Source organism: Octopus bimaculoides, chromosome 16, assembly GCF_001194135.2.
Source record: "Octopus bimaculoides isolate UCB-OBI-ISO-001 chromosome 16, ASM119413v2, whole genome shotgun sequence".
Lineage (NCBI taxonomy): Eukaryota > Metazoa > Mollusca > Cephalopoda > Octopoda > Octopodidae > Octopus > Octopus bimaculoides.
In genome coordinates, this window is record NC_068996.1 from 29,168,953 (window position 1) to 29,179,887 (window position 10,935).

The window sequence follows — 10,935 nt, forward strand, 5'->3', positions numbered from 1 at the left end:
ATATATATCAGTTGAATAAAGTTAAAACATGGTCTGGTGAAAACCAGACCATGTTTTAACTTTATTCAGCTAAAGTTAAGAAAAATACGTAAGAAGAACCTACATATATATTTCTGTGAAAACAGTAAGTAGTTGGGAATCTCCAAAATATGTTGTTTAATGTCAAGGAAATTGCCACATTCATACTATTTTATGGTTGGACTTCTACAGGATTCAAAAAGAGCTAACTCCACTTAGGTGATCATTATATCTTTTGAGTGAAGTGTGTAGTGTTGTAATGTTCTTTAAAAAAACGTCAGCTTTCTACAACATGCAAATAAATCATTAATTGCATCCATTTATTCTCCATTTTTTTCTCCTTGTTTTCCCCTCAATATATATATTAATATACATATAATATAAATAATATATATATGCATGTAAAGACATTTGAGTGAGATCGTTGCCAGTGCCGTCGGACTGGCTCCTGTGCAGGTGGCACGTAAAATACACCATTTATGTATTTAAGATTGGAGTTAGGCTTGTGGTATGGTTCATAGTTGCCTGTAATATGATTTAAGTTAACATCTAAGAAGTTAACTGACTCATGTTCATTTTCAATTGTTATGGAGAGACCAAAATTTTTTTTTAAAAAAACCTATAAAATTTCTTCTTGTACAATTCTACTTTTCTATTAGATAGGTTTCTAATGGTAAAAAGAGCATCAACCCTATATAAACCTCTCGCAAGTCCAGGAAAATCTCTTCTTAAGATAAATAAAATATAAATACCTACTAAATCAGTAACTTGGGCAGAATCTGTGGAACCCATAGCAATATCAAAGTCGTCACAACTATCTTTCTTAATTCAATACTGGTTTTCAAATTCTATAACTGTTCTTCTGGCAGCTAAAATGATGTTAATTTCTTTCATATTCAGGTTTGAATGGTTTCTTGTGAACAAATGAGACTTGTTTAAAACTACCTGGTTAATTGAAGAGTAATAACTACCAATGTCTATTTGTATAAATTTGCCTCTACTTTGTATTTAATGCTGTTAAACCAATTTATTACTTTGTGGGTATTAGACCAAAGTTGTAACCTTATCTTTTCCTTAAGAACCAGTATGTACTTATCTAAAATAGCCTTACTTAGTTTACTCAAGTCCAATTTCCCTGAGCAAATCAATTTTACTTTAGGGTTTCCATAAAAGTTGTCCTTATGATCCTTTAAAATAAACCTAGGTCTTTTAGGAACAAAAGATTCATTTCTGTCATCCAGTTTGTAATTCTCAATTATCTGTTTGGATATTAAGTCGGTAGTTCTTAATATATATATATATATATATATATATATTTTTAGTTATTTTGTAACTTTTAGTAATTTCTGTTTTTAATAGATTATGGTAGTAATTATTTCCAGATTATACAAGTTGCCAGTCATGTCTGAGTGTATGGTTATCCCATTTTTACTTTTAAGCTCTGATACAATAGATTTAAGCTTCCTCAAATGCTCATTCAATTTAATTCAATTTAATTTCTCAAATTGATTTAATTTGGCATGGATACAATTGTAGGTGAAATTGAATTTGATATTGTTCAGAATTGTATTATGTTCTAATAAATTGATGTCTATATGTCAATTTCTCTGTTTTCTTTCTTTCTCTCTCTCTCTCTCACACACACACACACACACACATTTATCTATGTAAGTATGTATCTATCTATCTACTTATCTATCTGTCAACTCATCTACATTTATTGTGTGTGTGTGTGTGTGTGTGTGTGTATGATTGTTCATTGATATCTTTAACTCTAGGGCATTCAGAATTCTTTGTCAAACGTAATGCTTATTTATTCACATCGTTTTGAATTAATCACACATTATTTTGTAGCTTCAAGATTTCAATGATGTGTTTGTAGATTTTAGAATGACATTATAGGGTAAGTATGAGAGGTTGAATGAGGTCTGCTTTAGCATAAAACATATAGAATATTTGGGCCAGATATAGTCGAATTAAATGCTAAAGGGTTAATCTGAGCTAGGGCTGAAAATATTTGTAACTCACTCTCAATCTCTTTTTCCTACTGACTTCCATACCATTTGACTACAATTCCATATTTTAGATAGCTTATTCCACCTTTCTTTTTTTCTTAATTCAATTTTCTGTTTTCCAGGTCTATATACCCTGCTGGACCAGCAGGTTCTATCTACACTACACCAACAGATATGATCAAATGGATAAAATTTCATTTGGAACAAAATTCTTCAGGGAATTCACTTGACATCCATCCTGAACGTTTGAAAGATACATATAAACCTATCAGCCCAAAACCAGTTTTAGAAGATGATCTGACGAAACCTAAATTTCCCATTGATGATGTGTTTGTATCATACAACATGGGCTGGATAAGTTCTGTGTATAGAGGTTTGTTATTATTCACTTTAAAGGCATTATTATTGTTATTATTATTATTATTATTATTATTATTATTATTATTATTATTATTAAGTGAGAGAGCAGTGCATGCCATCGAAGTGACACTGGGGTAAAATATACAAAGCCCAGTATACCTGTCATGACTACCTGTCTGATTAAGGTACCCCAGGCACATACATCACAACCATATGTGCACGACATAGTGATCTCATATCAAGGTAAACAGCACATGACCTTGCAGGTGATGTCCAGTTAGAAATTTGAGTAGACCATCCCACTAAAAAGGTCCCTTAATGTTTGTTTTAGGATGTTGAACAACACACCCATGTTTCCAGAGGTGAATTATTTAAATCCTCAAAAATTTTTCTTGGCACATGGCTATGATGCACCCCCACTACTTCTGCTTGTAATCAGAGATGCACATATCATCAGCCACCAAGGGACATGCTCAATTGGTTAAGGTCAAGCAAGCAACAAGCAAATCTGTGGTATTGATCAGAATATTTGCTGTAGCCCATCTTTTATACCAAGACAAAACATATACATGATAACACTTCCAATCAATTAAGATTAGAAATTATTATTGTGGAAGGGACGTGTTCTAATAGTCAAGCAGTCAGTCTGTTGCCAGTATCCTCTGACTGGTGGATAAGGTATGCTGTGTCTCCTAATATGCAAACACGCTCTTAGGTTGTGAGGCTCATCTTTCTACAGCTCGTCTCCCTTACTGAGCTGCAGTCCTGGATGAAGAAAAAACTGAGACTGAGTGCCTGGCACCTAGAATGTCATCAGGCACTCACAACTCTCTATCAGTTGGGCAATGGGTTAGAGTTTGGGTGGATGTCCTGCTTTAAAAATTTATAGAGGATTAGTGGCAGGGAAGTGTGATGACGTTCTTGGGGAGACTTTGGGTGCTGATGAAAACAAACTGTGCTATCAGATGGGCTTGTCAAAGGTGCATGCAGAGTAATGAAACCATTCTGCATGCACTCGTTTAGTGTTTGGCATTGTTGACTTGTGGGGTTATGTCGAACAGCTGCTTCCACATGTGGGATGGATCCGTCTATCAGCTGAGTCCATAGTGATGATTAGCCCGCCGCCCTCCTTCAGTCAAGCAAGCAAGGCAGTTTTCTTTTGCCTGGTGGCTGTGGCAAAAGAGGTTTCTGGTGAACGAAGCTGAAAGGCATGATGACAGATACATTCCTCTTTGGTAGAGCTCTCATTGACTTCTTCAAGTTTCACTCGAAAAGGAAATTGTGAGTGGAGAGGGAAGTACTATCCTTGAGTGAGTTTATTAAAGGTGAGTGAAAGTTGCCAAAAAGGGTAAGAGTGGATGGTACCTCTCTAGGTGCAGACCTGTGAGTCAGAGTGAAGGAATCGGAGAGACACTTGCTCTTGGTATTCAGGGAAATCTTGGACAGTGAGGTTCCTCGATTATCCCTAGAGATCATCCTGTATCAGGAGGACTACTTCTCTATCAGCCTCCAACCCTTTTTTCTTCTTTAAACCTTTGTATATTATGTATATGTCCCTTCCTTTTCATTATATACTGTGTATATGTATGCTACATTTAAAAAAAATATTTTATCATTAAAAAATTTTTTTCTATTTTATCATTTCATTATATGTAAACCCCAACACTTTATGTCTGTCTTTGTATTGTCCTCTTATCCTTTACCCTGATGGCAAATAGATGAAATCATTATTATTATTATCATTCATTGTCATCATCAATGTCATCATTATCATCATTGTCACCATCGTCGTCGTCATCTTTGTCATCATCATCATCATCATCATGGTTGTTGTTGTTAATATCATTGCTTTACACCCACTTTTTATGTTTGCATGAGATGGATGTATTGTCATAATATGAGTTAGTTTTTGTTTGGTGTTCCTACCCTCTTAGATGTGTCAGGGAACCTCATCTTTCTGGTAGTTTTTATTTTTGGTATGGTTTTTATGACTCTATGATTGGGTGCCCTTCCTAACACCAACTATTTTTTTTTACAGAGTGTACTTGTACATTTTATCATGACACTTGCACTAAAGTTGCTGTCATATCCTCAACAAGAGAAGACAAAGATTCTCCTGACTCTACATTGTCTCCATTCATTTGCTAAACAATCTACGGAGTATACTGGCTGCATTTTAATATGGAACACCACTAGTAAGGTTGCTATATATCCTGTATGACAAAAGAAGTCCTCACTGCTTTACATGGTCTCACCAATACAGCAGTTACAGGTAGTGGTACTTGCAGAAGATGAACTAGGATGAAAAGGAGAAAAGAGTGAGGGTTTGATGAAACAGTGATTGGAGCAACAGTGTGAAAGAGGATAGAGAAACAGGAGAAATTGTGCTAGAAGAAGTAATGGCATGGGAAACAGTAATGGCATGGGAAACAGTAATGGCATGGGAAACAATAATGGCATGGATAATGGTATATAGACACTAAAGGCAGGTACATAAGTGCTGTTAAGAAAGAGAGAATGAGTGTTGAATAATCATAGGAATGGTCAATTGTAAGAGAATGTGATGAATGTCAATAATGAGAGAACTGAAAGAGAGAGTGTGGTGATTTGTAGTATAGAAGGGTAAAAGTAGCTGGTAAAAGAAAACATGACCAGTAAATAGTCAAGATATGATGGTATGAGAGTGGTGGTTATCACTGTTTAGATCATATCTGGTCATATTGTTTCATTAGTTCATTCAGTCTCTATGGATAAAAAACACATAAATTCCTACCTTTGGCTCATCTTATATGTAAATGATACAAATTATTGTTAATACATCAGTGTAGTGGTACACAAAATGCATTGCATTCAGGAGTGTGACTGACCAGAGTAAACAGAATTATCATCAACAAACTCTATAATAGTCCTAGATTCGCTACGTCTGAAAAAGAGACTAGATGCTCAAGACTGGAACACATTTGATTACAAATGTATTGGGCTGAGACTAAATTGGGGCTAAGCAATAACAGCAACAACATTTAGTACCATTCTTGCATCACAGTTGTGTGGTTTGTGGTCAAAAGAAATATTTTATTCATAAAGATGGCCAGGACTCCTTGAGGAATCCTGTGAAGAGTGAGATATGGACAGATTATTTGGATTATCTTTTTACTATTTTTTTTTAGTCATTAGACTGTAGCCATGAAAAATTTTTAATCAAATGAACCGACCCCAGAACTTATTTTTCTTTAAGCCTGGTACATATTCTACTAGTCTCTTTTGCCGAACCACTAAGTTACAGGGATGTAAACACACCAGCTCCAGTTGTCAAGCAGTGGTGGGGGTAAAACACAGACACGGTCACACACACACACACACACACACACACGCAATATCACACACACACACAATATGACATGACAGGCTCCTTTCAGTTTCCATCTACCAATTCACTTACGCAGTTTTGATTGGCCCAGGGCTACAGTAGAATGCATTTTCCCAAGGTGCCATGCAGTGGGACTGTGAGACTGATCCCAGAACCATGTGGCTGGAAAGCAAGGTTCTTATCACACAGCCACATTGTCCAGCCCCATGGTGAAGAAAGAAGAATTATATGTGTATGAATATTATTTTGTTTTCTTAATTAAGAAAATGATTGCAAAAAATTTTCCTAATATTTTGATGGTGGTAAGATTGGTATTGTTCAGTCTTGGTCATTGTAAAAACAATGATTTGGACAAAAGAAAAAAAATCAGTTTTATTCATGGTAGCTTTAGAAATATGGTTGAAGGAATTCATTTTTGACATGCTACTGTAAAAAATTAATTCTTAATTTTATTTCCTTTTCAGGTTACAACAGGCTTTGGCATTCAGGTCTAATTCCACCTTATTCTGCAATGCTCTATCTCTTTCCTGATATAAATGCAGGGATTTTTGTTGCAATAAATGGACCACTTGGAAGTAATCATCGCTATGGATTAAAATCATTGGCTTGGACAGGTTCTGATATTCTTCTTGGTGAGAAACCTTGGTTAAACACAAGTACCTCTTGCTCGTACCCTAAACCTTGGTATACAATTGCTAAGACATCTCAAGTACAACCTAAAAAAACTGTACATCTTCATCGACCAGCCAAAGACTTTTTGGGTTTGTTTTGTCATAGAGGTTTTGGAAACATTACAGTTTTTCTCAATCAGACCAGCCAAAAGCTAAACATGGAATTTGGCAGATATGGTAAATTAAGCCTGAGGCCTGTTGGCAAGAATGAATTCATAGCACAAAATTACGGACCTCTTTGGTTCTTAACTGATTCTGATGATAATAATGAGACGATGACTGTAAGATTTTCAGAAAACAGTGAAAATGAGATTGAATCAATATTGTTTCCTGTAGGTAATGATTTTGTGGTGCCATTTGTAAAAGACATGAAGGAGCTAGTTTATGTAAGTGTCACTATGAAGATGGCAACATGCTCAGCAGTGAAACAGAAGGAACCACAAGAACACTTGATGTTTTTCACTGCTATACTCTGCTGTACCACTTCACTTTTTCTCAGTGGTATTCAACCAGGAATAGCGATAAGTTGAATAGCCAGTTCACCCTTGTTAGAATTTTCTAATTTAAAAGAAGTCTGTATATAGAAAGTGATGTATGGAATGATGTAAAATATCTGTATGGATGGGTGGATATGTGTAGAGTAGACAGACAGAAATAGAAGCAGTCAAATATACAGAAGGTGAGAATATACAGACAATTTCCTAGTGATACACACAGCTGACTGTAGAAAATAGGTAGATATAGGAAGAGAGGGATATACTGAAAATACTAAAAGATATATAGGTAAGATGCTAGATAAACAAAAATACAGTGATGTGTGTGTGTGTGTGTGTGCGTGCATATGTGTGTGTGTGCATACATACACACACACAGATAGAGAAAGAAATCAATTGATCGGTGAAAAGTGAGAAAACTAGAGAGACAGAAATACTTACCAAAATGGATAGATGGATGAGTAACTAAGTAGATGGATATAATCAACTATACTCCTCTCTGATGAATTTAAATAAGGCTGTGGTCATGACCAAAAAATTATCATTATCATCATCATCATCATCATCATCATCATTATTATTATTATTATTATTTGCTGGGCAAAATGCTGGCATTACATCTGTCTATATGCTCTAAGTTCAAATTCTGTCATGGTCAACTTTGCCTTCCATCCTTTCAGGATTGGTAAAATAAGTACCAGTTGAACACTGGGGCCAATGTAATCAACTTACCCGCATCCTTGTAATTGCTGGCTTTGTGCCAAAATTTGGAATCATCATCACCATCCTCATTATTATTATTATTATTATTATTATTATTATTATTATTATTATTATTATTATTATTATTGCGGGTGATGAATTGGTAGAATCATTATATCAATGGAAAAAAAAATGTCTTGTCATAGTTCTTCTTACTCTTTACATTCTGAGTTCAAATATCACCAATGTCAATGTTATCTTTCATCTCTTTGAGAATAACAAAAGAAAATATAAGCTAAATCTAATTACTGATGCTGATGGTATCAACTAACCTCTTCCCCTCAAAAATTGCTGGCCTTGTGCTTAAATTATTATGATTTATTATTATTATTATTATCATTATTATTATTATTATTATTGTTATTATATAGGCAGTAGAAAGAGTAGAGTGGTATTTAGTTACATTCTGTGTCTAAATCCTGTTAGGATCAACTTTGCCTTTCATACTCTCAAGGGCTGACAAAAAAAGCAACAATTAAGTATGATCTACCCCTACCTGCAAAAATACGTTGTTTACATTTTTATTTCTAGTATATGTCACAAAGAAGCAGAACTAATTATTCTAAATTTTTTTTTTAATTAAGAAAAGAGTCATCCCTCGATTTTTTTCTTTTTTCCTTTTTGCTTTTGAAGTTCAAGTCAAGTGGAGTCATGTGTAAAAAGATGGTTTCTTTTTTTGTTTTGCACAAAAATTAAATGTTTAAATGTTTGGGTCAACTAAAGATTATACTTTTTCAAAATATCAACCTCATCTCTGGAGTTAAAATATTTTCCAATATTTACGTCAGCATTATATTTTGATCAGTTTGATCTCCATTTGTTATAAAGAGTCTTTATTACTGAATGTGCACATAGTGCCAGAGCAGATTTAAATGTGGAATCTTTACTTCCAAACTAAAGTTAATGGAAAATATCTAAATATTTGAGATGGACATTAGTGAGAGGATAAAGATTCTTTTCTAATGTTTACATATATACTATATTTGGATTGGTTCGATCACTGATCAATATCATATCAATAAAATGTTATCTATCTATCTATCTATCTATATATATATATATATCTATCATCTATCTAGCTGTCCGTCTGTGTATCTGTCTGTCTGTCATATATATATATATATATATATATATATATATATATATGTACTAAGAAAAATCTTTCACATCTGAAAATGACATTAGTATGAAACTGAAAAATTAAAATCTCCAACACAAAATGTTTTGCACAATAATTTATGTATGACAACAACAACAACAATGATAATAATAACACCCAATTAAACAATATTTTGTGTTTGTCTCCATTGTAAATTTACAGAAATTTGATTTAGAATACCACATGAAAGAATTACAATATGGATTCTTGAAGCTGAACCAGCTGTCAGGAGACCTAGGAGTAGATCAAGAACAAGATGGTTCGATAATATCCATGGTTTCAGTTGATCACACTTGGGTACTCCTCCAGAAAGTGTAATGACAGTTACTTTTGAGAGGACCCTGTAGTAGAGGTACCTGTGGACTCTCTCTCTCTGTAATCTTTGCAGAAATAGTGGATTAGGGAGATGGATGAATGTGAATCAATGCTATATTTTAGTGACACCACGTAACCCTTGAGGTTGACATTGTTCTTTGCATAACTTTAACTTCATAACATTACTCAAAAAGTGTTTGTGGACATTGCTCTATTCAGGATAAAGAGCCAGTGGCCATAATTTTTAGAAGCCCCACCACCACTTCAAGACTGGTGAAATTTATATGGTTGACTGTCAGGTTGAGTATATATAAGCTGATGAAGATAGCTTTATGGAATATCAAGTCAAACTTCTTTAAATCACACCATTATCATCGTCGTCATCAGTCATGTCCAGCTTCCATGCCATATGGTTTGGATGGTTTGACAAGATCCAATGTGTTAGAGGACTGTGTTAGGCTCTAATGCTTACTTTAGTATGATTTCCATAGCAAGATATTCTTCCCAACACTAAGTACATTACAGAGAGAACTAGGCACATTTTTTTTATGGTTAAAAGTTGCTCCTATAACCGAAGAAGAATAGTAGAAGGAGAGGGCAAGATGGCAATGGTTCTCGGTGGAGAGATAAAAATGAGTAAGATGAGATTAACATACTTCTAGTTGCAGAGAGTAATAGTGGAAAGAGTAACAGAGATGTGGAGTAGTCTCTTGATGTTGGGTGAGGTGGAGTGTATGTCAGGATCAGGAGAAAGGGAAGGGATTAGTGACAGGGGTTATTAAGAAAAAAGGGGAGAAAGTGAAAAGATGATAGGGTGAGTTGTGTAGAGATGAGTTGTGTCTGGGACAATACTACATTATAAGGATGATTATAGACAGAAAGTGTAAAAGAGAGGGGTCAGAAAAGGGTGCACTAGACTAGGCTGGAGATGAATCTTTCCCCATTTGACCTATACTCATACACACCATACCACTTCTTTCTGTGGCACTCTACCATATATATCACATTAGAAGAGAGGACTCATTTGATGATATAATCTTACAAATGTTATATTGAATAAAATATAGAATTTCATGATAAGTCTGCTGGGTCAAAGCTAACAGGAGACTAAACAACAACATTGTAGGAGGTGAGATGGGGAATCTAGGAGTTAATACACTGAGTAAAAGGAAAAGAGGGAGAAAGCAAAGTGCAACAAGCAAGATGTAATGACAGGTACTAAATGGAGCATCTTCTTGAAGGTGGTATACAACTAAATCTATTTCCTCTATGTTCTTAATGCATATTGCTCCTGAATATCTACCACTTACAAAGTCTATTTTCTCTGTTAACTTTCCATTGCACCTCTTGTGATTCCATTGCACTTTTTGTGTTTCCATACGTTACAATGGATATATGACATGGAATTTCTACCCACACCTTTTATAGATAAAGACAGACATTTTTCTGAAGGGAATAGAACCCTGCCTGTTTTCTTGCTTACTTTTAACTCCAGGAGAGAAAGAGTTGATAAAATCAGCCTTGCCCCCCCACCAACACTGCCATGCATGCCATCGACTCTTCTATGCAAGAATTGGTCAACAGCGACATCAACAACATCAACATAAAGGAAGTTTTCAGCGAAGAAGAAACTAAATTCTTGGATACAAGATAAAGCTGATGATATATGTATGTATGTATGTATGTATGCATGCATGCATGCATGTATGTATGTATGTCATTATTCAGTTTATTTCAAGATTTCTTGCCAATAGAGAAAGAACCGGTTTCTAAC

At 34.7% G+C, this 10,935-nt stretch overlaps 1 protein-coding gene across 1 annotated transcript in view; it reads left to right on the forward strand.

The window, feature by feature from the left end:
• The window catches only part of LOC106870707 (putative uncharacterized protein DDB_G0282133), a 29,866-nt gene extending 21,130 nt beyond the window's left edge, over window positions 1-8,736 (forward strand). The window contains exons 4-5 of the mRNA XM_014916874.2: window positions 2,156-2,406; window positions 6,225-8,736. Of these exons, the coding sequence (XP_014772360.1) occupies window positions 2,156-2,406; window positions 6,225-6,961 (988 nt within the window). The 3' untranslated portion in view covers window positions 6,962-8,736. The remainder of the gene's footprint in view (window positions 1-2,155; window positions 2,407-6,224) is intronic.
• The last annotated feature ends 2,199 nt before the right edge of the window (window positions 8,737-10,935 follow it).